Raw genomic sequence first — 26,637 nt, 5'->3', positions numbered from 1 at the left:
AGTTTGCCAATATTGTGTCGGCGATGTTATTAACTATGCATGCATGAATGGCCTTAGCCATCTCCCTCTCAGCTTTGTTCTGTGGTTCATCCTTTAGTAAGTGTTCGAAGCACATAGCTGTGACACTAGAAACAATGCAGTAGTGCCACATCTTGTAGTTCGCTTCAGTCTTAAGCATTGTGATGTTTTGACCAAAGTATTTGGGTACATTGGCTGGTTTACAGTGTGTATCCGTCCGTGGGGGAACCATGATGCGAATGTGTGCAAATGTATGTGAGTAAAGAGTTTAGAGTGTACAGTGGATGCGTGTATGCAGGGAGCTCAAGGCTCATAACCTGTTGAGAGGGAGAACTTAAGGGGGGCACGCATAGACAAGGGGTGAGGTGACGATTGACTGCTCAGTGTCTCTCGTCCTTATATTGTATGTATTCTAACTGAGACATTATGAAGTCATCGTCTCGTGGTTCGTCCGTTGATGAACTAATCATCTCATAATAGCACGTTTTGGTGATGTGCGACGCGATGGTTCTGTCACTGTGGTCTGAAGTGATGACGAGGAGCACGTGGGTTCCTATTCTCCAAAATAGGTATTACTTTGTAATCAAGCGGTGCCGAATTCTCCTAACCTGCCGTCGCCCCTTGTTCCATCTAATACCATGTCTCCCAACACGACTTCTCACCTCACTCAAGACTCTCCTTCAAATGCCTTACAGCATCCGCATCAAGGGCAGGCCCAATCTCCGGCTCAAGGACAATACCAGGACTGCCTCTCATGCAAGGTCATCGGAACTGGTGCCTTAGCAAGTGTGGGCCTCTACGCACTCAACCAATCACGTCCTCATCAACCCGGCTCACCTTTTGCGAGGCGAGTTACGGCGGGCGTTGGGGTGTGTTTCTTGGGTATGAGTTGGATCAGATGGTAAGCAAGTCTTTTTTTCCTTATGCTTCTTGGTTTATAAGTCTCACGATGTGCCTGTAGGAACAATTTTAGACTCGGAGGATTTCAATTCGGTAACAAGAGCCAGAGTAGCATAGTGAACTCATAACCAGCGCACATTCTCTCACAAATAGGTAAATTCGTGTGCATAACAATTTTTTTTCTTTATGCTAATACAAGTTGTTGTACAAATTATTTTCAAAGTTCTCACAAATTCGAGAATTTCGGCTTCCTCTTTTCCACGAACGCACTCATACCCTCCTTCTGATCCTTCGTCGCAAACAATGCATGGAAAGCCCTCCTCTCGAACACCAATCCTTCTCGCACACCCAACTCACTAGCCTTCCTTACACACTCCTTCGCAGCCCTCACTGCAATTGCACCCTTCTGCGAAATCGCACTGGCAACTTCAACAGCCTCATCAACGACGTTTTTACCCTCTGGAACAATTCGTGTGACAAGTCCCCATTTTTCTGCTTCGGATGCATCGATTTTGCGACCGGTGAGGATGATCTCCATTGCGCGTGATTGGCCGATGAGACGCGTAAGTCGTTGGGTACCGCCTGCGCCGGGGATGATCCCGAGGTCGATCTCAGGTTGGCCGAAGACAGCAGTGGGTGAGGCGAGGATGATGTCGCACATCATCGCGAGTTCGCATCCGCCACCGAGCTAATTAGGAGTATCAATTTGGTTAAGATGTGGATGATGGACTAATGTGGAGAGGGAGGACGTACGGCGTAACCGCTGACTGCGGCTATCGTCGGTTTGCGCAGATCTGCGAGGCGATGCCAATTTGCAAGGAAATCATCTCTGCTCACGTCATGGTCTGTATACAAATAGCACAAACAATCCCATTAGCAGCTTACTCATAAAATAGAAAATACGAGATAAAATTAAAATTAAATATAATAAATTACGAACATTCCCGGTCCTTCATTTCTTTAATGTCCGCACCAGCCGCGAATGCCCTTTCGCTCCCGGTAATTACGACAGCTTTTACACTATCATCTTGCTCAATACTTTCCAGCGCGTTGTTGAGCTCCGAGATGAGCGCGCCGTTGAGTGCGTTGAGAGCCTTGGGTCGGTTGAGTGTGATGAGTGCAACGCCCTCAGAAGGCGAGCTTGGGATGATATTTGTAAAGGGATTTGATGAAGTCTGAGTGGCCCAAGACGAGGACGATGAAGAAGACATTGGACGAAGTTGTAGACCGCGAGATATGCTCGTGGGACAGGTACGAGACAAAGCAGACAAACTTGCACGTATAACCGGTGCACAATGAGACGGCAGACGACGAGATGAGGAAGCGAGAGTCCTAGAGACAAGAGTGCGCGTTGCAGACATGAGCAAGGGTTTAAAGTAGACGAGCATAGGAGGTCTGTAAGCTTGCAGGGTCGGAGCAAACAGACAAGTTGCTCACGTGCTGACATTCTCATATTATTCACGTGCAACTCGAAACTGGTTAAAATTGACAATCTCAGGGTTCGTCTATGCCTTTTCATTATCTTTCCACGGATCTTTATTCAGGCTTTGCAGTAGCAGGACTTCTTAAAGGACTTCACATATTCTTCATTTTTAATGAACGATTAATCATATATTCCACTTCATAATACACAGGAGCTTGTTCATTTGCTCCCTCAAAACTTACTCAACTAACAAATCTGTCAAAACAATTGTCCCTTAAATTGAATGCAGGCTGCTCGATCATTGACACGATCTGATGCAAGGCTCTTACTTACAGGAGACAGACAAATAGTTATATAAGAGGGTATACCGATCGAGGAGTCCAATCGAACCAGTAGAGTAAATAAGGCTCGACGAAATTAAACAAGCATAAACATAGTCATATGAACCAATAAATATTGTAAGTAAAATAAGCGGAGAAACAAGACACAGACGATTTTGATCAGAGATTGTGTGTAGGTATAGTAAACAGAATCAACCCTTCAAGCAATATAGGTGTCTTCGCTGTTTGATGTTTGTGCTGGAATGTCTGAAGCAAATTAGCTGAAAGATAAAGACTTAAAGGAGAAGGAAGACATACCACCAGTGAATTCAATATTGCTCACAGAATTTGTTCGATAATTTGTCCCTTCATTTACTCCCAACTCGCCTGCCTCCTTCAGGTTGATCAGAAGGTGGCTCCCGAGAAGACAGAGCAGTGTCGGATTTCCGACTGCACTTATCAGATCTGAAGCAAATAAGCTGATATCTGTAGCCTTGAGCACCACCACTATCTGTAACACGCAGCAAAATATAACGCTGTATTTATCAGTTTGAAGTCCTTTCTGAAAGAGAATTCTTACTTACAAGAAGTAATACAGCAATTGATCTCGGACAATAACCTTAATAAGGTGAGATCCTTTGAATCCGTGTGATATTCTCCAATACTCTGCACTCTTGAAGAGAGTCAAGCATAGTAGAATTGCTCCATATATAAGAGGGACCACCCTACTCCGAATAAAGATTACAAGCCATTAAGAATTATAAATATATTATTCACCATGAGATTACGTCTAATACCCGCGGAAAGTTTTTGTATTGCCCACAAAAGGTGATATTCTCTGTTAAATGTCCAATAAGATCTAAAAGACATCTTCAATCTTCACCACCTTTAAATTAAAATGATGAAATATACTTACAGACTTGTGACAGATTATCAGCAATAAGAATGCCAAAATCAATGCATACTTCTATGGCAAGGAGAACCTTGAGGCAGATTGAGAGCTTCTTGCCTACTAAATAGTCAAACGGAAGCATTTTACAAGCCAAGACGTCTTACTTTGATGGTAAAACGCTAATACGCGAAGTTGAAGAATGTCTATAAATTACAATAAGTGTACAAAAATCGCCTTGGATAAATATTAAATATATGCTTACAGTCTATAAGCACGACTACAATCAAGTCTGCTAGCTGGATTAAACAAGTTATTTCAGTGAATAATATTGGACTACTTACTGCATATACTAGTAGCCCATAGGGACATCCAGCCTGATTATTAAGTTCAAGTTAGTGATAGATGATAAATGCTCGGGTTGTTCAACACACAGCTATTGGTGGCACAGATTGGAATATAGATAGATTTAAGTCAGCACTTGCTCTTAATCATACAGTTTGCTTCTTACATGGAGAGGTTCACTTTGAAAGCATTAACTTAAAAATATACATGTGTTAGCTATGATAAAATTCCACAAATAATGTCAACGTTTACATACAGACGATAAACGAAATCTGTCCAAGGAGTCCAGCACAGCGGTTCTAAACCATCAAGATCAATACAAGAATAGAAGCAATAATATCTACCTATCACTTACCACAAAATAAATCATGCTAACAGGACTGTATGGATTGTGCTTCATAATTGTTATTGTGATATGAGCCTTTGGCACTAATTATAAGGCTCACCCAAAAGTATTTTACCTTAGAATACTCAGTTCAGTGAGTGCTAGAGAGATAAAGTACAATAATCATACCTCCTTGTCCATGGTTAGGACTTTAAGTGTTTCGTTCAGTAGCAGAATACATTCAAATGAGTAGTGTACTTACAAGCATGGTAAACTAAGATAGTCAATAGTGCCACACCGAAGTATTTTTGAGTGGTGATTGCAGAGACAGCTAATGACACCAGACCGGATCGAGCATGGAAAGTGTGGACAACTCCGTCGTCGAGTGTATGGTTCGCCATTGAAAGTGAGAGTGTACGAAAGAATAGATTCAGGACTGCCCTTATAATGTGACGACTGGAAGTGCTGTTATGCCTCAGGTGAGGCATATTATTAGAACATTCTAGCCAAACTGTATTGACGCGAGGTCCGGTATCAGAGCTGATCTTCGTAGCCAGGCATTGTGTATCCAGGAACACTATCTCTCGGATGATAAGAACTTCCATCTAATGATTTATTGCTATACACGGACACGGAAAATCGTCCAGATCACACTCACTAAGAGATCTTCTATACTAACAACTTCTTCGGTACTGAGCTAGAGTATCAACTGGAACATCTGATTTAGTCAAGGCCAGTTACCCTGATGCGTCCTTGTATCCGAGCATGTATACTGTGATATGATTAATTAGCATTTTATGTCGCAAATAGACGACAGAGCTTTATTGGACACCAAGCTCAACGTGTGTTTTTGATTTCCCGTGCGACCTAAATATTGTCTGACCGAGAAAGAACCAAAGCAATACATGAAGACAAGAGAGCAAGATATACGAAGTATGAAACTTGAAACTATTTCTAAATATTTTCACAAAAAAATTAACAAAAATATGAATAAATCTGAAGAACTCCCTCTATGCTCTCTCGTCCGCCTCTCCACCCTTAACAAAATCTGCAATGGCTCTGAGGGTCTCGCTCCTCTCAGGCTCTGCAAAATCAATACACAAATAATCATGGAACGCATCCTTCGCCTCGTAATAGACAACCCTTTCACCCATCCCTCCCTTCATCCGTTTACTCAACTCGCGAATCTGGTCTAGGAGGACTTCTGCGTCGCCAGCAGTGATGAACGTCTTTGGGAACCCGCTATAATCAAGAGAAGATGCCGGGAGTTGTTTAGACGCCGGAGAGATGTAAGCTGTTTGCGACGTGAATTCTTTCCCGAAGGGTGCAATGAATGCTGTGGGAGCGTCGACAGAATACGGTTCACTCGGTGGTTTGAGGTAGTCCGACTTGAGGTTCGTGATTACGGACGACGTTGGCGTATTGTGTGAACCACTCATATCTGTCCAGGGTGATATCAAGATAAGAGCGCCGGGTACATCGGGAAGGCCCTCAACTTTTCCCTTATGCGAGGATAGGTAGAGCGTTAAGGCGTGTGCGAGGTTCCCGCCTGCTGAGTCTCCTGCAACGATCACTTGTTCTGGTTTGTACCCTACTTTATTTATCAAGTAGACATATCCTGCAATTGCGTCGATAAGAGCCGACGGAAACGGTCCTTCAGTCGGTTCGGGTGGGATACTCGACAGCCTATACTCGATCGCAAAACTTCGTTTCACCTCTGGGATGAACTTAAGGAAACCAAGCGGAATAATGGAGGTAGGCGATTTTGGATGCGCAGAGAGTGTGATGTAGGCGCCGCCGTGTAAGAAATACACTACCTTCTCGTCAGGAGAAGGTTTCTGTTCGACAGGGATGGTGAGACCTTTCTTGTGCATCCAGTACCCCGGGAGTTGGACAGACTGAACGTTGGCTTTCTCGGCCCATTCTTTGACTTGGCCTGTGATGAGTTCAGGTACTGCACCAACGTATACACCATTAGCTCCTCTTCCCGTTTCGAGTTTCTTGTGCGTCGGTCGATAGAAGAGACAATCCATTCCGCTATTTTTTAATTAAAAAATTTAAAGATTAAAGATTAAAGATTAAAGATTAAAGATTAAAGATTAAAAAACAATATCAACATTAAAATCGGATTTGATACCAAACCAACTAGTACTTACAATCTTCCCAATCCCTCAAACAAATACCTTATCACATTCACGCCAACACTCTTCCTTATGGTCCAACTCCTTCTCGGTCTCCATGCGGGCAACAGATTGACAAGAATCCAGCACGGTATACGAATAAGAAGCGTCGCGGCGAAGACATACGCGACAATCCGCCGGAAGGGCGTTGGGACATTAGCAACTAGCGACTTTTGCATAACCATCAGGAGAGTACGTGAAAAGAAGGGCTAGGATAGGACGTAAGAGGGGACACAAGGGAGTAGGAGGGATCTAGGCAAGTGTGTGAATCTACGCTGCTGAGTAGGCTTTTATCATGGACGTGTTGATGCAAATCAGCTGAAAGGAGCCAGACGCGCCTATGTCACGCGTCGGAAATCACGCTCCTTTGAAATAACTCAATTTATACATTTGCATTCTCGGACAATGCTAAGATACACGAAAGTTAAACTCAACAAGCTGTGTGACTCACGTGACTGACCTTACATTCCCTTATTGGGTCTCAACGATGACAACGAAACTACTCTTTCATATCATTCAAAATTCAAATTTTGGTCCCACAGAATTGTTTAGAATAAGTGTATCTACAATTCTGTGGAGTGAATTTGTAAAATTTTATGTATTGAAAGTTTTATAATGGATTTAATTTTTTTGACTCAAAATAGCTTAAATCTTCATTTGCAGCCAGTTGGCATTAAATTTTTTTTTTTGAGAAATCCTGGGCAACAATTTTGGCCGCCCTCGGTTATGAACATGTGATGAAAATTACTATATATGGAAAATTAGTAATATTATAAATTGTGCATATTTGCACCATGTCAACTATTCGAATGAGCCCTGGTCCTTCCAAATCACTATGCCACGCCTGTCAAAGAAGAAGAAGAGTTGGGTTAGGAATCTGGGAAGTAGGAGATACACTGTGAGTGAAAAACACTTCATATTTAAATTAATACTTACTAATGTTACCATTCTATAGGTAGAGGTTCTGACTAATGACACGAGAGACGAGGAGAACGAGGTGTCAAGCTCTGAAGACACCCTGCCAGTACAGAGTGTATGGTCCTATGATAGTAATGAAGAAGCAAACCTTGACTCTACAAGCATCTTGGGTGAATCTGGTCAATAATATGTATGATTAGTAAAGAATAAGAGCTATGAGTATTAAAGAAATTCACTCAAAAAAATATTATTACTCTATTATGTTCATGTTGACCTCGAAAATTTGGCCGTCAGGGTCCTTCCTAATACGTTAATCGAGGGGTTCAGGGTTCGTGACCGTGACGTGACATAGCTTGTCGAGTTTAACTTTCGTGTATCTTAGTAAGACAACTGTATCCACAAAAAGAAAAAGGAAAAAGGCGTAAAAAAATTACATATCACTTCCCTAAATTTTGAACCCAGCTGCACATAACTACAATGGTATTACGGCCAGTTTGGAGAAGCGTCGTGTGATCTCTATATTTAGAAGGTGATTGGCTGCTGGCATAACCTTCTTCGGGATATTGTAAAATGCCGCAAACAGCTGCCCGCTCTTACTCCCTACTACAACATTGTCCTCATTGCGCAAGTCATTGTACTACCTTGCATTCGAGAAACAGTTCCCAGTCTCAAGTGGCGACTGTGGTTCGACCGTCTGCTGGAAATCTTAGGGATCAACGTCTTCCGCTCGCACATGTTGGAACAGGAACGAGCAACAGTGAGGAATTCAGAATTTTTCGGCGTCCGAGGATCCTTCGTGTGCCGGGCACAAGTGCGAATACCACTTAAGGTCGTCAGGTAAATCATCTCCACATAGTAAATCCTCTTATCTTTCCTATAAAGTCGTGTTCTGACCGACTATGGAAGTTAAAACAGAGTTATCAAAGTATGGAAGCGAACGCTTTTGCGGCTGAATCTCTTTCAGATAGTTCTCAAAGATATCACGATCTGGCACTTGAGCACTGGAGATGCTACGAGCAATCAGGGAAACAAGTAGAGCTCGACACTTCTATTGCTCACGATCGTTCTACACTTGAACTTCGACCTGACGGTCATCCTTGTCGTTTCGGATCGTTGTGTAACCTTGCGATGTCTCTTCGTACCCGATACAGATTATCGAGTCAAATGGAAGACATAGAAGAATCGATCGAGTTAGACCGATCTGCCTTAAAGCTTTGCCCAAAATTTCATCCTAATCACTCTTCGTCACTTCGTAGCCTTGCCACGTCCTTATGCACTCGATACGAGCAGCTTGGATGGGCTAAGGACGTTGAAGAAGCAATTGATTTGAACCGAGCTGCTCTAGTGTCTTGCCCAGAGGGCTGTCCTGATCGATCTAAGTCCATTGCCAACCTTGCAATTTGTCTGAACTTGCGATACGAGCGGCAAGGACGTGCTGAGGACCTTGCGGAGGCTATCGAGTTGGATCGGGCTGCTCTGGAGCTACGCCCCGAGGGTCACCAGGAGCATTTTTTGTCTATGAACACCCTTGCAAACTCGCTGCACACTCGATTCTCACGGCAGGGAAGGATCAAGGACCTTGAAGAGGCCATTGAGCTGCACCAAGCTGCTGTACAGCTTTGCCCCAAAGGCCATCCAATTTATTCTATGACTCTTAACGACCTCGCATCATCTCTGCGCTCTCGGTACGAGCTGCACGGGAGAGATGATGATCTTGGGCAAGCAGTTGATTTGGACCGAGCGGCTCTCCTGCTTTGCCCAGAAGGCAATCCCAATCGTTCACCCTCTTTACGCAACCTTGCAACGTCACTACGCACTCGATATCAGAGTTACGGAAAGACTGATGACCTTGAAGAGGCCATCGAGTTGCACAGGGCTGCCCTCGACCTCCGCCCAGCAGGCCATCCCGATCGTTCGACCTCTCTCGCCGACCTTGCAATTTGCATAGGAATTCGATACCAGCAGCTTGGAAGGAATGAGGACCTTGAGACCGCCATCGAATTAGAACGAGCTTCCTTAAAGCTTCGCCCCGAGGGTCATCCTCACCGTTCTTCCTCTCTCAGCAATCTTGCAACCTGCACGCACGCTCGATACATATCGTATGGCAGTACTGAAGACCTTGAGGAGGCCATCAAGCTGCAACGAGCTGCATTAGCGCTTCTGCACATAGGCCACCCTCTTCGCTCTACTTTACTCGACAACCTTGCAAATTATCTGTCTGGTCGATATGAACAGCATGGAAGGATTGGCGACCTCGAGGAAGCAATTCAATTGCATAGATCCGCCATGATGCTCCGCCCTGAACATCATTGCGATCGCGCTTCCACTCTCAGCAATCTCGCAAGCTCTCTGATTATTCGATACGAGCGACAAGGAAGGGCCGAGGACCTGGAGGAGGCCATCGAGTTGGATCGAGCTGCCCTCGAGCTTCGACCCGAAGGACACCCTGATCACTCTATGTCTCTCAATAACCTCGCTAGTGCCTTGTACACGCGATATAGGCAGCATGGCAGAACTGAAGATCTTGAGGATGCTATTCAGTTTTACCGAACTGGTGTGGAGCTTCGTCCTGAAGGCCATCCAAATCGTTCCTCTTCGCTGCAGAACCTCGCAAATTCCTTGTACGCTCGGATAGAGAAACAATGGAACTCGAAGGATTTTGAAGAATGCATGTTATCACTAGAGCTCGCCGCTACGCATAGCTTCTCCGGTCTGTTGCCGCGCCTAAGTGCTGCGTGTCGATGGGCAGAGCTTGCACGATTGCACGACCATGATACCATTCCCGCAGCTTACAATGCAACAGTGCCAATTCTGCACCGCGCTCTCACGATGAGTCCAACTCTCTATACGCAACATGACTTCCTTCTACAGAATAAGTTTTACAGAACGTACATCCTGGAGGCTGCTTCCTACGCGGTAGAGAAAAATCGGTTGGAGCAGGCGATAGAGATGCTTGAGCAAGGAAGGGGCTTTCTCTGGTCACAGCTACGCAGTTTTAGGACTCCTCTAGATCAACTTGCAGAAACGAACCAAGAGCTCGCCGACGGATTCATCGATGTCAGTCGACGGCTGGAGAACCTCACAACGTCGCGTGAAGAGTTAATGTCTTCTTTGACTATGGATGGTACTGGATCGCTTGGTCGGGTCGTCCAATCTGAGCATAAATCGTTCGACGAGTTGCTCAAGTTGAAGAGACTCATTTCCAGTGAGCAGGAGGAGATTATAAGCGACATACGTCGAGTTCCAGGGTTCGAGAGCTTCCTTGATGCCACACCATTCGAGAAACTACAGCGAGTAGCTTCCGATGGACCGGTTATCGTGGTCAATCACTGCAAATATCGTTCCGATGCCCTTATCGTCCTCTCTCGTGATGATTTATCAGTCGCCTGTGTCCCGTTAGACAATCTGTTCTATAGAGATAGTACCATGCTGTGCCAAGAGCTCGTGGAGACGCGCCGTCGGTTCAGCGCTGGTTCGCAGGAATATAACAAGAAGCTCGAGGAAGCGATGAAGATGGTATGGGACAGAGTTGTCTCTAAGGTAGTTGATAAACTCACGCAAGTTGGAGTCGCAAAAGGCTCTCGCATATGGTGGTGCCCTACGTCCGTGTTGTCCGTACTTCCATTCCACGCAGCTGGGCCGTTCGAGGATGTGGACGGGACCATGAAATACCTATTAGACGATTATGTCTCGTCGTATACTCCATCACTGGGTGCTCTCATCAACGCTCGAGCTAATGGTGGCATTAACGAGCCGAAGTTACTTGTCATCGGAGATACGGCTACGCTCCACTCCACAAGACAAGAAATCCGAAACATTCGAAACTATATGAGCAGCTACGAAACAAGTCCTATAATACTCCTCGATCACAGAGCGTCTCGGCGCACAGTAATGAAAATGCTCAAGACGGTTACATGGGTTCACTTCGCCTGCCATGGTCACTTGGGCACAAAGCCTTTCGACTCGTCATTCAAGCTTGTCGACCGCGGATTGACGTTGCTAGATATCATCCAAGCCAACGTTCCGAATGCAGAGTTCGCGTTTTTATCTGCCTGCCATACCGCCGAACTGTCTCATTCTGGTGCACATGATGAAGCACTCCACCTCTCAGCGGCTATGCAGTTCAGTGGGTTCCGAAGTGTGATTGGGACAATGTGGGAGCTATACGATGAGGATGGCCCTCTCTTTGCTCGGGTTGTTTATGGATACATGAATGAATGTGAGGATGGTGAAGCAAGGTATAAGAGGGCAGCTACAGGACTTCGGAAAGCGGCTTTGGAGCTGAGAGCGCAGGATGGGGTGCCGACTGAACGATGGGTTAATTTTGTGCATATAGGTGCTTGAATAAGCCCTACAGTATGTATGTGTGTTACAATAGTTCTGTAATAAATATGAAAAATGTGAATTCTATGCCAATCACATTGACTAGCGTATGAAGATAGTACAAGATTAAATTAGGTAGCTAATCTGAATGAAAATGGAAACTGTCACTAAAACAAGGCATGCTGCATATATTCATCAATATCTCAATAATTCTACTGGATTGTTTTGTTTTATCTAATTTCCATAGTGTATCCCATTAAGGTTTTGGACATTCACTCTATAATCATGTACACATGACTTTTCCTAGCCTATTCATCCAACAGCACTGGGTCAACCCTTTCTAAACTATGAAGCACAGAAACAGTGCATATAGGTGCTTGAATAATATTAAAAAATACAACCTATAATAAATAAATACAAATACTAAAAAGAGTGAATTAGATGCTGAGTACATTGAATTTAAATTAGGTAGCTAGTCTGAATGAGAATGGAAAGTATATCCAAAACAAAACAAGCAATGCTGCATATACCCATCAATATCTCTCAATGACTCTACTGGATTGTCTTATCTAATATCTATAGTGTATCCTGGCAAGGTTTTGGATATTCACGCCTACACTCATACACACAGAACAGGATTCAGCCCTCCCTATTTGCCCAGCAACCCTGGATCAACCTTGCTAAAGCATAGAGTACAGAAGTGGACATGTCCAGACCTAAAAAATTGCACTGTCAAAGACCTAGTAGACAGAAGGTAATCGTTTCTGCAAAGAAATAAAACACAAGATAAAGTGAGAAAAATAAATTGATATTGCTAAAGATCTACTGATACAATGTCGCTTCTCTTGTTTACGTCGGCGGGTATTTTACGAAAAGAGCAATGAGAAAAAGAAGGGGGAAAAAGTAGATAAAATCTGAGACCACTAAGATAAAAAGCTAAATTGACGTAGAGAGATGATTAGATAAAGAGAAATTCCGTTTTGCTTTGTTTAACTCATTAACCCATGATGGCGTCCTCGAACCCTTCAATTCCTTCGAGCACGGCGAGTGCGTCTTTTGCCTTCGCTTCTCGTTTTATGCGGTTCATCTCTCGAGACCAAATCTTGCGGATTTCTTCTTCAAGAGGATCGGATTCGTCGGAAACGACGGTATCGATGCCTAGTCCTCGCACGACTTCGCCTTCACGGATGTGGGCCTGTAGAGCGATGTTTTGCACTCCGCCTGTGCTGCTTGACTTCGCAGAGCCAGTAAATGACGAGGAACGCTTAAAGGAACGCGCTGACGGGCTGGTGAGCGTGATAAGACCCAAGGTCTCCAACATGCCGAGTATATCCGTGAATTCAGAGCGAGATATGGAGGTGAAGGTGTCTGCGGTGGCGAGTAACGTTGCGTAATAGGAGTATAGTTGTGCACTATCGGGGCCAGATGAGATAGACGAAGGGTCGCTGGCAGTGGATGCGACAGAGACGCCAGAACCAGTTCGTTTTAAGGGCGAGCGTGGACGCTTTGTCGGAGAAGGAAGAGTCTTGATGGTAGGGGAGGATGAAGCAGAGGAAAGAGGAAGTGTGGCTGCAGATCGCTTCGACGCGAGTACGAGCGCCAACAGAACGAGTCGCTGCTGTAGTCCGAGGTCGCGGACCTTAGATATAATCTCATTGTTGCTAGACGCGCCCGTGCTAGTTGCAGTGGGCTTCATTTTCGAAGCGGAGGGTGCATACGACTTGAGAGCGGAGAGGATGTGCGCAGGTGAGACGGTAATTTTTGAAGCATATTCTGATGAAGGGCTGGTAGGTGTAGACGCAGCATCCGGAGGAGACGTAGACGAGGAAGAAGCTGCGTTGTCAATAGCTCCTCTTAGGACTTCGAAAAGCACGCGAACATCGCCCGTCAAGGCAGAAACCTTCTTCGTAAGTAATGTAAGTGCCGGAGTAGGTAGGAGTTTCTTCAGTTCGTCCTGCGGGAGGTTTTCGAAACGCTTGTTCAGGATCGCAAGAAGTTCTGAAGAATTGTATGGAGCGAAATGGATCGTCCTGATTTTTGCACCCTTTGCACGCGAACCTGAAGGCGTGACTGGTTCGCTATCTGAAGCTGAAGAAGTGGAGGTGAGAGTATGCGTGTTTGCGATACCAACGATACGAATTGTCGAAGGGTAGGAGGCCGCGAGAGCGAAAAGGGGCTGCAAGCCATTTGAAGAACTAGCTGCTAGGTTGTCCAGCTCATCGAGAACCAGTATACTAGACAACAGTTAGAACAAGACAATCGGATAGTATGCAAGATCTTACCACTTAAGACCGCGCTGCTTTTCAAGGATAGCGCACACCTTCTCTTTCCCTTGTAGCTTCTTTCCGGCGCCTCCTCGTCCAGCCTTACCCTTGACAGTCGCACCCTCAAATTCATCCGCTAGCTTCTGCCAGAGTGCGTCCATGCCTGGGATGGCCATACAATTCATGAAGAGTAGTTTGACATCGTCGGCAACCTTCGCCGAAGAGATGATTGAATTGACGAGAGCAGTCTTGCCAGTGCCGGGCGCGCCGGAGATATATAAAACAGACTCCGAGACGTCCGAGTCGGCGTCGAGGCTGTGAAGGAAGGATTCGATAATAGAACGTTCGGTCTCACGGCCCTCCAAACTCATGCCACGATTAGCGTTTGACGTTGCGCGCAATAGCCCCCGAACGCGGAGGTAGAGTGGAATAGAAGAGGGTGGTGTCGGAGGTGGAGAAGCGATGGGCAAGTTATTGAGACCAGTGGAAGGTGTCTGAGAACCTGCAGTGTATGTAGCGCTTCTGCGAAGGCCTGGAAACAGATGCATCAGTGACTGATAAGATTGAAATTAAAAGTGGCCGATGATGGATTCAGCCACCGTCGGCGCTTCTGACAACCACGAAGTACGAAAAAAATAAAAGAAGACTCACTATTTCTTGATCGCGTAGACGCAGTAGAGATGTTAGAGCTAAAGCTGGATCTCCGACTTAGGCGAGAAGCAGAGGGGGAGTCCAGCATAAGATCACGTAAAGGTGGTATGTTTTCCTTGTTCGCCCTCGCGTCGTCGTCTTCAACGACCAACGTACGAACTCTTTTTAACTTGGGCGTAGACTCAGGAGTAATCATCGATACAGATTTATTAGATACAACCGAAGACGAGCGGGAAAGCGAAGTACGCTTGCCCAGCACAGTCGTGGCTGTCTGTGAGCGCGTCAAACGACGCGAAGGAGTGGATGGGGGAGTAGCCATGATGGTAGCAGAGGGTGTTGTCGTCCTAATCCGCGATGCAGAAGACAATGTAAATGAAGAGGCTGTCGCGGGAGAGGACGACAGATGGATGTGGTGAGTGGTGGAAGGAAAACAAGGCAGCCTGACGGAATTTATGGGCCATGATGCGTGCGAAACAGAACAAGAAACACGTAAAATTACGTAGCTCATTTATTACGCGTCGCGACGCGTCGATGTCACGCACGTGAACCCGTTTTGCCTTCTTCGTCTCCCCTTCTCCCATTTTACAGCCGTTTGCAAATAGCCCATCTCAATTCTGTTGCGAGTTGCAAGTTGCGAGGAAGCTCGGCTTTGTAGAGGACCCTAGTAAGGTTGATGCCGAGTTTCCTCACAACTAGGAAGAATTGAGATGATTGACTTGTGAATTTTGTGTCGATCAGATTTCTTGTGATTTGAGTGGACAAACAAGTAAGGGATACAAGAAACATCATTTAATTTCAAAGTCCGACAACTCACAAGCACTCCAGAGTGCTTGCGAGTTGTTGCGCGTTTGACTACTACTTTAGGCAAGCACGCAACCCGATCCCCATCTTAACCACCCGATTTTCATCTCGGCACTTCGGCATTTTTGGCATATTTCTTACATGCCATGCACAACTCACAACTCGCAAGAGAATTGAGATGGGCTAATATAATGAGACTTTCTGATTTTGAGCGAAGTGAAGAAAAGTAAGAAATCACATGATTTTTTGAACTTAGCGAGGAAAATAGCAAGCACAAGCGAGACAGAGTGAATGAGACGCGTTGTGCCAGCGTCTGTACATACAGTCTACCTCCTGCTACCTGTCCCTAACTTTTCAACCTGTCTATTACTATTCTATTGTGCTATAATGTCTTACTTCTATCAAAGTTGCTTCTCCTCTGCTGCTATTGTGCTGAGCAGTTGTTGGGCGAATGACATTGCCTGTTTCTTCCCAGAGTTTGCAAATGCGAAAAAAAGTAGCCTGAGAGAATCTCACACAGTTTAGAATGTCGTCCAAGCTTAGAATTATTGAGGTCATACAGTCTTAGACAGCAGATTTTGAGGTCTCTACTGATGCAGCAGTTACCCATGATTGTAGCAGCTCAAAATATATGCATAGACACTGGCACAATGCGTCTCATTCACTATCTTGTGCCTACGAATTTCCTCTAAGTCTAAAAAATCATGTGATTTCTTACATTACATCACGTCGCTCAAAATCGAAAAGTCTCATTATTTATGCAAACGGGTGTAATCACCTAAAAGTATTCATAGATAATTTAATTCCATTTGTTCATGTATACTTTGTGTAACATGCATATGATTTTGATTGCACGTTGGGAGACTATGCAGAGTTCTGGAAGATGCATTGACAGTCGCGTCTTTTCCGCACCCGGACCCTGAGTTCCACGGCCCTAATTTGGTTAGCTTGAATTGGCCACTCACAATTCGACTTGAATTTCACTAAGTCAAAATAAAGTCCTTCTAATGAAAATACATGTTCCCCTCCCTAATCCTAACCAAATCCCAACGTAATACCTAAACCTAACAACCCAGCTTAGCCAAAACCTAATTGGGGGGGCAGAGCCCCCCAAACCCCCCTCCTAACTTCTTAGTCTGAGAACTGCCACACAGATATTAAGTAAGTGGCCATTCAGGGTCATCCCTAAATGGGCCGTGGGATTCAGGGTCCGGGTGCGGAAAATCAAAGGTCTGCATCGACGCGTCTTGTCACTTGTACCAAAGGAGTTACGGGGATGGACCCGCTGATATCTGCGGCCAACACCGCTGTCCGCTGTTCCGAGCGACTCGCATCTTCGCCAACTCTTAGTGCTCCCATGCAAGCATACTTTTTAATATGATTTTATGATGTATTCTGATCATCAAATTCGTGTGGTACCAGAATCTAACTCGCTTTTGTTGCCGTTGAATTGCGATAATTCCACAGAAGACTCGCAGTGTATGCTATCGATGTACCTCAATCCATTTCTACTTTGATACTTCACATCTTCACAACAGCAATGCATGGCGCCATCCTCACAGAATCACAGGATATTTGTCCACAAGAGAATCGCGTACTGGATAGATCTATATACGGTATACCGATTCACATCCTCCTGACTGAGAAATATCACCGCACGTCGGAGAAACAAAAAGTCGTATCTGAATCCGTCCAACTCCGCTGATTGTGCACCGTCATGGGTATTACGAATTATCACACAAGGTCAAGAAACAGAGGATAAAAGTACACATAGAGCATCGGTCCCAAAACAGTGATCTAAAGCAGCAAGAACGTCTAGTTACGCCAAAGTCGAAAAGCATACTCTTGGGATAGCGTCATAAAAGCATTCACTCATTCGGGAAGAAACCATCCCAGATATTCCCTACTTCTCGATTCGCCCTAGCATCGGGCCCCGGGCCCCCCTCCTTCCCATTGCTGTCCACCAACCTTGCCACCTTATGCACAATGTCCTTTACAAAGAATATCTTGACTGGGCGCTTCTTGACCTGCTGTCTGCATGATGGGCACGTATATGCTGGCTGCGGTACGTCTCTCTTCCACCTTGCATGCTCAGTTCGGATGGCTTCAGCAATTGCAGGCACGTGTTCGTTGAGGAGATATTGAAGAGGAATTTGTGGACCCTCAAGAAATTGAGGGTGTACTTCGACGTGGCGCGCGTAAGTCGTGTCGAACCACTCGTGCAAACAAGATTCGCAGAACGTATGTCCGCAGTCCGTAAGCGTCGCTGGAGTCCACATCCTGTTTGAGCAGACATCACAGGAGATGGCATCATCTAATTCAGTATAATCCTGATAAAATCATGAGTATTCACCTATGTAAGAAAAGTGAGAATAATAAACCTACAGGGGCAGGTGATTCCACTTTTCGCTTCAAAGCGTTCTCCAGTTCATCCACGCGTCGAAGGGCCTCTTCTTTCTCGGCTTCTACACTGGAAACGGGGACGCCATGCTTCTCCAAGTACTTTTCGTTGAATTCCTTCAAGATTTGGCATTCCTGCGGGCGAAAAAGAAAGTACAACATGCCTTCTTAATATAACAGGTACAGCGATCAGACAGTAAGGACGCACCCTCTTCAATTTTTCGTTTTCTACCCTCAAGCGTGTCAGAGCCTCCGATTCCAGATGCTTGTCCTTACCCTTATGAACCTTATCTGCATGCGGCTTTGCAATAGGAGCACCCGTGCGTTTCCTAGGGATTTGAGGCTTGGTGTCTTCGTCGTCCGATGAGATTTCGATGACTGACGCCTCTGAAGTAGTTTTTGTTATCACAGTCGAGTTTCTTGATCCTGATGGTGTCCTCCCGACAGTAGTGAGCTTTGCCTGGCGATTGGCGTCTCGTTTGCGCAACACAGGAGGCTTCGTGCTCGAGGTAGTTTTGCTCGGACCGGCAGTAGCGCGGAATGAAGACATGTTATCGTAGGTCTAAAGTAAGAGCTAATGCTGCTAAGAATGTCGTTATCGGTCAAGACGTAGTTTATGAAGCTTGAAAACGGAAGAAGAAAGAAGAAGGGTTGCGTAGAGATACGTGGCCAGAGCAGCGAAGGGAGGATGGTGGACGCACTCAAAAGTGAAACTTGAACCGACGATCATCACCTGCCAAAACAGTGTCACGTGCATTTCGGGGGTTGATCATCGTTGATCGGCAGATGCAGCGCCGAGAAATTGCTATTTTCAGGTCACATATTATTGGCAAAGACTCAGACTCTCGGAGGCTTGTGCAATTTCGATGGAAGTATCATCATGATTTGCATTATGATATATGCCCAGTTTCATTACAAGCTATAATTGGTCAACAGCATTCAGTATTACCATTCATATTTATTCTTTGGTTAATTCAAGGTTGTTTCCAAAAGAGTAATTACCTTTTCAATCATGCCCCTGCTTTAACACACAATTGATTTTTTGGGTGTTTTCTAATAACGGTAATCCCTTCAGTGAAACCCTCGAGCTAATGAACACTAAGTAATGCATGTTATATTTCTCTAACGGACACTCCATGAAAGATTTTCATTGTTTGTGATTATTTGACCCAAAATCCCACGCTTTGTTTACGTTTGAACTTTGAATTGCACTTCTAACAGAACCTCGACTTCTGAAAATATGCCACCCGCCGCAGTTCACAAGATACATGGATCCGGCCATGCCTACACAGCACTGTACAGGTTTATGAGCGTCTCGGGAGACAACGAGGTGCTTCAAAGGCTTCTTCGGTCCTGGATTACTACCAATGGTTAACATTTACCACACGTGTTGATCCATGAAGGACCGCTCCAACACTTCACGACTGATGTGCACTGCCTGCTTATTTCCAGACGACGGAAATGCTCTCTCAGGACAACATTTGTCTCGTTCAACAAGCAAGGTCTTTCGGTGTTACTCGATTGAACAATGGTTCGTTCTATAAAGCAAGAAGAACAAGGTTACCGTTTGGAGACACTTTAATTCCTCGTGGCAACGGAAGCTGTATTTAGTGTTGACTAGCGTCAATCTTGTACATCTGTGATCGATTTCCCTTTGTCTTCCTATCAGGGCTCATGTGCTAGTGTATAGCCATCTTCTTCGCTACCCATAACTATGACAGCGGTGATCTACATCCACTATGACCTACAACCTCCTCCAGTGCCCTACAAGTGACCCTCTCCCGTCTGGAACTGGCAGAGACTTAGCTTCTTCCTCAAACGTACTACCCAACTCTCGAAAATGGTGGATTCACACGCAGACCAAGACAACACGGAACGACACGAGCTCATCCCCGGGCCTTCAGCTGAGGCAACTGCCGATCTTTCAGCTGCAACTACCCCGACCGAAATTGTCCCAACCTCTGCAGTCGCAGCAACACCCTCTTCATTATTTGGCTCTGTGCGCGAGTACGCGTCCAGTCGGGTTCATAGAGCCCTTGAGTACAGACCCTCTGATCCACTGGATACTGCAGCGCAAGCTGCAAAAATCGTCTCCGCGGTGGTGAAGCCCGTACCGTGGCTGGGTCCAGCTGTGGAGCTTGTAGAATCCATCGTGAGGCTTTGCGAAAATGTCGGGAAAAACAGGTCATGACAGGTCCCGATCGATAATTACCGTTAACTGAATATTTTTATAGGCGTGCGGCGACTGAATTGGGTAAGCATTGTATGACAATGCTAGATGCTGTCAAAGAGGTATTGCCCACCGTAAACGACGACGTCGTGTATGCAATGGGGTCAGACCTTGAAATGTCTGTGCCAATATTTCTATTTCTCTGTCAAGACTTAATAGCATGGATTCTAGCCTGCTTGTCAAAATTGATGGCAAGCTGAAGAAATGGAACAGTATGCATTTCCTCAAGTCGCTTGCTAAGCAGGCAAAAGTATCGGATGACATCAAATCCTTTGATGCTGAGATTCGACAGTTTTGCACTTGCTACTCTGTTAGCTACTTCATGAACATTTCTCTCAGTGCTTGTATCAAACTAATACCTTTGACAGCTTGTTGCACAGACGAAGATGTTAGCATGGATCGAGCTCCTCGAACAAGAACGTGAAGCTGATAAGCAAGAATTGAAGGACTTTTTTATCGACGCACAGAATGCAACCATGTTGGAGCTCATGTGTCAGAGACAACAAATCGCTGGCCTCCAAGATACTCTTGCAACGGTCCTTCATATCATGCAAGATGTTAGTAAATACTTCTATATAGTGACTCCCATGTGCTTACGTCCACCAAATGCAGCTTCTTTTCCGATCCGACACTCCTACACATCACTGCAAGGCACTAGAGGTTAACATCTCTGCTATTTGTCGAGCCTCTGGTGAAGTACCGCCAGATGTTGAGCTTACTGAAGGCATGATATGGAAACCAAGAGATCCGATATGTGGTTCTGGCGCTTTTGACATTTATCGTGGGTATTGCTTTCGCGATCAAACGCGTGAATGCGCCATAAAAATATACAGAAACCTTGCATACGGCGAGGATGCAAAAAGGGCAAGTGATTGAAATTCTGCTACTGTGAATAGAAATACTTAAGGTTGAATTGCAGCGCTTCATGAGACAGTTGCGTCATTGGAGAACAGTATTCAATGAGGATAAGGGCAAGCATATCTTGCCGTTGATTGGTGCCATCCTTCGTGTCCAACCAGATCCTTTGCTGTAAGTTTTCACGTGTGTACGGCTTCAATTGACGATCTAATTATGTATGCACAAGGTGTTTCGTGAGCCCATGGATGGAGAAGGGAAATGCGCTCCAGTATGTCAAACTCTATGAACACGTCAATAGAATCAACCTTGTGGGTATTGTTCACCATCCATATTTTATTATCTGTTTACACTAGTTATTCTATAGATTAAACAAATTGCAGAGGGGTTGAAGGTCTTACATTCGCATCAACTGCTTCATGGATATCTAAAAGCTGTAAGTGATAGTCATTCATTGTGTAATAAATTAACATGCTTTACTCTTTTATCAGTCGAACATTCTCATCAATGCTTTCGGCAACCCACTCCTGGCCGACTTCGGGCTTCTAAGAGTGAGGAGTACCTCTGTGTTTTGTATACGTTTAAAACCTAAGCAGCATGATATATTTTAAACAGATGATCGAGATAGAGCCAATAACAATTAACTCTTTTCCTGGCGCCGGAGAAGCTTCTCGCTGGCTTCCTCTCGAAATGCTTGTCGATGGAAATTCGCCTCAGTCACTGAAATGCGACGTTCACATGTTTGCTATGACAGTAATAGAGGTCAGTCCATTTTTCCTGTAGACCAGCTCTCAAACTCACATTATTGAATGTAGCTTATGACACATGAGAAACCATTCGCACACATTAAACGCGACCCACAGATAATATTTGAGCTTTGGGATGGTAGGCACCCTGAGAGACCGGAGGGCGAGTTTGGGAGGAAAGTGGTGGAGCGAGGCTTGAGTGATCAGTTGTGGAATTTACTTGTTCGCTGTTGGTCAGAGAAACCAGATGACCGGCCGTCGATTTGTGAGGTTCTTGCAGAGCTTGAGAGCCTACCTCCGCCCACTTGATCTCCGTCCCACAATCTCCTCTTCTCGCTTTTTCTTCACTGTCGACCAATAATGGAAAGCGCAAATTCCAACATCTCATGTCCATATGATGTAATATATTTCCAAGGAATTGCTTTCGTTGTTTAGAAAGGTGAATCGTATATCTCTGTTAGAATACAATGAGGTAGTGTGATCGTGGGAATGATGTGCACGCGGAGACGAATAAAGCAGTGCCGTTGATTGTAAATAGAAATACTTCTTGCCTTCTGCCAATTTGGCGCATCTTTTCCCTAGCATTTCTCGTTATTCAAGCAAAGCACCGCTCGACGGCTCCGATGCTTGCAAGTGAAGCGGAGCGTCGACGCGCATTGAGGACATTCTTATCAGTCCTTGCAATAGTTACTTCGGCAAGGTCGATTCAAGCTCTGTTCTTGCGATCGCGGTAAGTACAAATATTTCTGATACGTGCGTATACTCAGTACTACTCTAGGAAGAAAGATGAAGAAAAGGAAAGAACTATCCTTGATAAAACAGCAGTACAAATTGCTCTGTTTCCTACTTTAATCCCGAGACTCTACCCCTATTTTCGCCGGCAGTTAGGAACCTCAGGACTTGCGGAACTCATTTCTTCTGCATTTCTTCTGCTTATCCCTCCTTCTTGGAGAGTCCAAGCTGCGCTCTATGCAACATCTTCTGCTCTATATCATTCTGGTAAAACATCAAGATTGAGGCAATGGCTGCCCCCGACTTGGACTTTGAATATTATTGGAAATGCAATCCTGCTGTGGGCATTCTTATTCAAGAGCGAAGCATTTCCGTCTGTATACGAAAGAGTTATACTATCGGTAAGTATTGTTCTCGGTTAAGTATACGAGAGTTCATGGATGTTCTTAGAACTCGACACATTACGTACCACCAGAAATGACGAGAACAGAACTTGAAGAGCTACTCCGTAATGCTACGTTCTCCAGGCAATCGGCGTCTACAACACCTACTTCCAGTACTCAACCACAATCAAAGCACGCATATACACTGTGTGCAGAACTCCATCCATCGGAGCCAAGTTGTCTTAAGAACTACATCAAAGCAAGCCTTGACGAGTCGAGCAGGACGTGGAGGTGGGTAGGGGCCTTCAGTGTGCTTCCGATCCTGCTGTCAAAGAAGAATAAAGAAATGCTGGCAAGGTCAGTCAGTTTGACAGAGATAACACCTTGTTTGACGTGCGTTATTGACGTGACGTTTGGTTTCAATCTTTCTGGAAGGGATCCGATGAGGGTTTTATGGAAATGGTTGACTGCGACAGTGCGGGGTACCGCATTCGTCACCGGAAGGTAACTGAAACCTCGCGGTCGTCATCACTGAATAAATGATCTCAGGGAATCACAGCATTACAACAGCTTGGGCGACGACGTGCCTCTTACAACGCATGCTGCCGAGACACAAACTCAAACAAGCAAGGTAGCGTAAACGATTTGATTTTCACTGCCATCGAACCACTGGCTCACTGCGTGTACAGATGGATGATAAACGCTTCCATTTCCTCACTCTGGATCTTGATTCTCCCGTCTAAGAGACGCAACGAGATCGCACTCTATGTCGCTCGTCTCGCGGCACTTTGTGCCTGGAGAATCTGGAGATTGGAAGGAGGTCCAGCTATTCCGTAAGTCTTTCCTTCTTCCTGTTGCATTTTTAATTGAAGAAAGTTGCAAATTTTACCAGCTTCGGAGATATCGCGTTGTTTGCATGCTCTTGGATGCAACTCTCCAGGTTGCAACGACGAGGAGAGAAGATAACAGGTCTCGTCGGATTAGGATTATCAATGGTACAGCCAAAAACATAAGAAGGCATTTGCAAGTACCCAGTCATTGCTATTTTATGGCCCGGTTAATTAGATGTGAATCGACTGACTTGCCAGCAAGTTTTGATCAATCGGTCCTGCGTAAAACTCACCTCTGTCGCTCAAACTTGAGTAGTGTCGAATGTCATGATGGGGACGGGTTGCTCACACTCTTCCGAAAAAGTTGTTTCCAAGATTATACTGGTATATATTCCAAATAAATCCAAAACTACGCCAAAGAGCCCTGCAAATAGGAAGTTCACATTTATCTGTCAAATAACCAAGGATAAATAGAAGTGGACTTACCATTGGATCCCAAGGTGGCAGCACAATTTTCTCTCCACTCTCAAACACCTTGACAAGCTCACTTGGTGCTAAAGCCTTTGGAACTACAATCTGGTATACAAACTCGTCGAACCACGCGTCTGTCATCACGAAATAGCCCTTCTCTCCTCTACCATCGCCCCATGAGTTCTCAACTTTATACCTTGTCGCTTTACCCGTAGACGGATCAATATGTGCACCTGTGATGACCATAGCGTGTGTCATAGCCGATTCGTTCATCTGCAATCGCTCAGCTTTCGTAAGATTTAACGAGATTCCAAAGGCATTCTGGAGGGCAGATTTGTGTAAAGCCGTATCCATGATCCCGGGTTTGCTATCGGAGAACTGGTTAACATCGCATCCGAAGAAGACAGGCTGTCCGGCTTTGAGCATCTTCACAATTGTGGACTTCAGATCGCCGATTTCGGTGTTGACATCTGGTTGCAATCAGATACTGTACAATTACACATGGCAATGATGCTTACAGAGAACTTGCCGACCGCCCACAATGTTTCCCAGCCTATCAACCGTGTAGAGCTTCTTGTACTCATTGCGCGGGTCATTGATAAGTGAGAAGGACTCGGACGGCTAGATACGCATGCTGAATTAGAACGGATACCTAAAAAGATTGAAGGGAACCATACCGGGTACTGCTTCGAAGCAAATGCCTTATAAAATTCGAGCGGAGTTCCCGACCATGTCTTCGGCTTTCCGTCCTTATCATAATAATCCCATGTAAATCTATTATTGGGCATAGGAGGGACACCGAGAAGCGCGGTCATAATGCTCCAGACCTCTGCCATGAGGTCTTCCTTCTTCGCCCGGACCGTCTTCAGCAGTACATCCTGGGCTGTGGTCTCCCGAAGAGATGCGAAGAGACGACGTAGGACTAGAGCGTGCTCGCGTAGCTTGAGCTTTAGGAGTTTGTTCATATTACCAGACGCTGAAGACGAGTATGATTCGGGGCATATAGGTTGAGGGACTACACCGTATGTCTACATTGCTGTAAGCATTTGACGAAAAAAAATGTAAACATCCATTGATTACTCACCTCAAGGAGATTGACTGCCATGTCCCATTGACCACCATCCGAGATGAGGTCATCCGATAAGAAATCGACCACTCGATCATCCAGTGGAAGATCCGCCGTGTCAATAGATTGTTCCAGGTAGAAATTACATTTATTGAGTTTATCCCAAAAGTAAAGATATGACTGGACAAACCACGTTAGCAACTCTTATTGCGGTCGAGATAGAACACAAAATCCTTACCTGAGACAGTTGAAATTCCTTCAACCCGAGCTTCTGCATAACTGAATGCCGAATTACGTTTGTTGTTGCGAATAGCCAACATCTCCCACTTGACTTCTGGTCAGTGATCGGGTCCGTCTTAAAGTCGAGCTGCAGATTGAAGACGTGCGGATCTGCAACGCGAACATCACGTGAAGCAAGCGCGGACTTGAAGTCCGTATCGACAAGAATGGTGCGCGCAAGTTGGACCTTGAGGTCCTTCTCGGCTTCGCCCTCCCATTGCTTGACGTTCTTGAGGGAGATAGAACCGTCTTCCGAGATAGGTTCGGTAGACTTGATCGTGACCTCGAAATGACTAAGCTTTTCGTCCAAAGACCCGACTTGCGACGTCCTGGAACGCCCTACGGTCGACTGTGAGGAGCCCATGATAGCGAACAGGAGACAAGCAGGATACACTCACGCTCGTAATGTCCAACGCGCTTTTTATGGGAATTCGTCAAAATAAGAGCCAGATGAAGCGTGTGGCAGTGAATGATAAGCCGAAATAGGCGACCTCTGATTGGTTGACACTCCCTGACGCATCAGCATGATTAATCATATTGATCCTACTGTGTTTCACCGGTTCGCGCTCAGTTACCAGTTAACGCTCAGTTGTACAATACCTCCCTCAATTCTTAGTAAATTTTCTTGAAATTTTACATACAGGTAGCCTACAGTAAATATAACTTAAATACGAAATTTGAGCAAAAAAAAATGAGTTGAAGCTGAGATATTGGTGTTGGAATGTTAGAATTTTGATGATCAGCACTGATTTAGTGAACAGAAACTTTTCCCACACACAACACACTTAATATTAATTTAAGGAGACATTATTTGTAGCTGAAATTTTGAGAATAAGTACTATATTATATGTAGTTACTATATATTTTTTTATATAATTAATAGTTAAGTATTAAGTTACTTATTAAGAATACGATTTTAAGTCTAATTTTACTACTTTCTATAATTCAGAGTTTATAGTTATAACTTACGAATTTTTTATTACAATAATTACTATTATAACTATATATAAAAATTTGGTACTAGTATTCTTGATATATTTACTATAATATTCTATAATTTTAAGAGAAAATATTAAGAATTAAAATTATTATAATTAAATCAAAACTATATATATAAAAAGTACTATAATCTACTATATTACTTATTAGTACAGTTTTTATAGTTAAAAAAAATTGTAAAGCATACGTATGTTAAAGGTTATATGTTTCAGTATTAAGCGATCACTATAGAGAAGAGGAGGGAGAGGGAGGAGAGAGGAGGGAGAGGGAAAGGGAGAAGGAAGAGAAA

At 44.8% G+C, this 26,637-nt stretch overlaps 8 protein-coding genes across 8 annotated transcripts; 3 read left to right on the top strand and 5 right to left on the bottom strand.

Moving 5' to 3' along the window:
* Positions 1–708: 708 nt before the first annotated feature.
* FOMMEDRAFT_20514 (ClpP/crotonase) lies at positions 709–2,314 on the bottom strand. The gene is made up of 5 exons (XM_007267057.1): positions 1,859–2,314; positions 1,672–1,763; positions 1,140–1,606; positions 980–1,069; positions 709–919 (listed from the first exon to the last, which is right to left on the bottom strand). Exons 1-3 carry the CDS (start codon positions 2,277–2,279, stop codon positions 1,145–1,147), a joined length of 975 nt encoding a protein of 324 aa, XP_007267119.1. The 5' UTR covers positions 2,280–2,314; the 3' UTR covers positions 709–919; positions 980–1,069; positions 1,140–1,144.
* A 2,885-nt stretch (positions 2,315–5,199) lies between these two features.
* Positions 5,200–6,612, bottom strand: FOMMEDRAFT_123704 (alpha/beta-hydrolase). The gene is made up of 2 exons (XM_007267056.1): positions 6,377–6,612; positions 5,200–6,257 (listed from the first exon to the last, which is right to left on the bottom strand). Exons 1-2 carry the CDS (start codon positions 6,583–6,585, stop codon positions 5,231–5,233), a joined length of 1,236 nt encoding a protein of 411 aa, XP_007267118.1. The 5' UTR covers positions 6,586–6,612; the 3' UTR covers positions 5,200–5,230.
* Positions 6,613–7,983: 1,371 nt separating this feature from the next.
* Positions 7,984–11,727, top strand: FOMMEDRAFT_123699 (uncharacterized protein). The gene is made up of 2 exons (XM_007267055.1): positions 7,984–8,155; positions 8,225–11,727. Exon 2 carries the CDS (start codon positions 8,246–8,248, stop codon positions 11,660–11,662), a length of 3,417 nt encoding a protein of 1,138 aa, XP_007267117.1. The 5' UTR covers positions 7,984–8,155; positions 8,225–8,245; the 3' UTR covers positions 11,663–11,727.
* An 813-nt stretch (positions 11,728–12,540) lies between these two features.
* FOMMEDRAFT_146961 (P-loop containing nucleoside triphosphate hydrolase protein) lies at positions 12,541–14,875 on the bottom strand (the record flags this gene model as incomplete). Its single annotated transcript, XM_007267054.1, has 3 exons — positions 12,541–13,875; positions 13,924–14,437; positions 14,557–14,875. The coding sequence occupies 3 exons, from the start codon at positions 14,873–14,875 to the stop codon at positions 12,639–12,641; spliced, it is 2,070 nt and encodes a 689-aa protein (XP_007267116.1). The 3' UTR covers positions 12,541–12,638.
* Positions 14,876–17,122: 2,247 nt separating this feature from the next.
* FOMMEDRAFT_20510 (uncharacterized protein) lies at positions 17,123–18,447 on the bottom strand (the record flags this gene model as incomplete). The annotated part of the gene is made up of 3 exons (XM_007267053.1): positions 17,966–18,447; positions 17,743–17,892; positions 17,123–17,687 (listed from the first exon to the last, which is right to left on the bottom strand). Coding segments are annotated over exons 1-3 (919 nt in total), but the record flags the coding sequence as incomplete, so codon positions are not given.
* Positions 18,448–19,597: 1,150 nt separating this feature from the next.
* On the top strand, positions 19,598–21,897 carry FOMMEDRAFT_28891 (kinase-like protein; the record flags this gene model as incomplete). Its single annotated transcript, XM_007267052.1, has 12 exons — positions 19,598–19,941; positions 19,992–20,011; positions 20,036–20,105; positions 20,159–20,297; positions 20,356–20,544; positions 20,600–20,855; positions 20,884–21,016; positions 21,072–21,153; positions 21,210–21,278; positions 21,334–21,393; positions 21,458–21,604; positions 21,658–21,897. The coding sequence occupies 12 exons, from the start codon at positions 19,598–19,600 to the stop codon at positions 21,895–21,897; spliced, it is 1,749 nt and encodes a 582-aa protein (XP_007267114.1).
* A 269-nt stretch (positions 21,898–22,166) lies between these two features.
* FOMMEDRAFT_20509 (uncharacterized protein) lies at positions 22,167–23,882 on the top strand. The gene is made up of 7 exons (XM_007267051.1): positions 22,167–22,318; positions 22,367–22,721; positions 22,771–23,060; positions 23,139–23,207; positions 23,263–23,334; positions 23,393–23,536; positions 23,596–23,882. The coding sequence occupies exons 1-7, from the start codon at positions 22,212–22,214 to the stop codon at positions 23,714–23,716; spliced, it is 1,158 nt and encodes a 385-aa protein (XP_007267113.1). The 5' UTR covers positions 22,167–22,211; the 3' UTR covers positions 23,717–23,882.
* Positions 23,883–23,906: 24 nt separating this feature from the next.
* Positions 23,907–25,734, bottom strand: FOMMEDRAFT_108627 (peptidase C1B, bleomycin hydrolase). Its single transcript, XM_007267050.1, has 6 exons — positions 25,309–25,734; positions 25,089–25,250; positions 24,682–25,032; positions 24,523–24,625; positions 24,020–24,474; positions 23,907–23,957 (listed from the first exon to the last, which is right to left on the bottom strand). The coding sequence occupies exons 1-6, from the start codon at positions 25,711–25,713 to the stop codon at positions 23,943–23,945; spliced, it is 1,491 nt and encodes a 496-aa protein (XP_007267112.1). The 5' UTR covers positions 25,714–25,734; the 3' UTR covers positions 23,907–23,942.
* Between the last annotated feature and the right edge of the window lie 903 nt (positions 25,735–26,637).

The sequence above is a fragment of the Fomitiporia mediterranea genome (genome assembly GCF_000271605.1).
Source record: "Fomitiporia mediterranea MF3/22 unplaced genomic scaffold FOMMEscaffold_6, whole genome shotgun sequence".
Classification (NCBI taxonomy): Eukaryota; Fungi; Basidiomycota; class Agaricomycetes; order Hymenochaetales; family Hymenochaetaceae; genus Fomitiporia; species Fomitiporia mediterranea.
This window is presented reverse-complemented; position numbering and strand designations above follow the sequence as displayed.

Coding starts and splice junctions, on each gene's coding strand:
- FOMMEDRAFT_20514 (XM_007267057.1), bottom strand. CDS start 2,279: ATGTCTGCAACGCGCACTCTTGTCTCTAGGACTCTCGCTTCCTCATCT. Junction 1,764..1,858: donor AGAAATGAAGGACCGGGAAT/GTTCGTAATTTA, acceptor ATTTGTATACAG/ACCATGACGTGAGCAGAGAT. Junction 1,607..1,671: donor CCGCAGTCAGCGGTTACGCC/GTACGTCCTCCC, acceptor ACTCCTAATTAG/CTCGGTGGCGGATGCGAACT.
- FOMMEDRAFT_123704 (XM_007267056.1), bottom strand. CDS start 6,585: ATGGTTATGCAAAAGTCGCTAGTTGCTAATGTCCCAACGCCCTTCCGG. Junction 6,258..6,376: donor TTTGAGGGATTGGGAAGATT/GTAAGTACTAGT, acceptor ATTAAAAAATAG/CGGAATGGATTGTCTCTTCT.
- FOMMEDRAFT_123699 (XM_007267055.1), top strand. CDS start 8,246: ATGGAAGCGAACGCTTTTGCGGCTGAATCTCTTTCAGATAGTTCTCAA.
- FOMMEDRAFT_20509 (XM_007267051.1), top strand. CDS start 22,212: ATGCTTGCAAGTGAAGCGGAGCGTCGACGCGCATTGAGGACATTCTTA. Junction 23,061..23,138: donor AATAAAGAAATGCTGGCAAG/GTCAGTCAGTTT, acceptor TCTTTCTGGAAG/GGATCCGATGAGGGTTTTAT. Junction 23,537..23,595: donor GAAGGAGGTCCAGCTATTCC/GTAAGTCTTTCC, acceptor AAATTTTACCAG/CTTCGGAGATATCGCGTTGT.
- FOMMEDRAFT_108627 (XM_007267050.1), bottom strand. CDS start 25,713: ATGGGCTCCTCACAGTCGACCGTAGGGCGTTCCAGGACGTCGCAAGTC. Junction 25,033..25,088: donor TGGCAGTCAATCTCCTTGAG/GTGAGTAATCAA, acceptor ACAGCAATGTAG/ACATACGGTGTAGTCCCTCA. Junction 24,475..24,522: donor GGGCGGTCGGCAAGTTCTCT/GTAAGCATCATT, acceptor GATTGCAACCAG/ATGTCAACACCGAAATCGGC.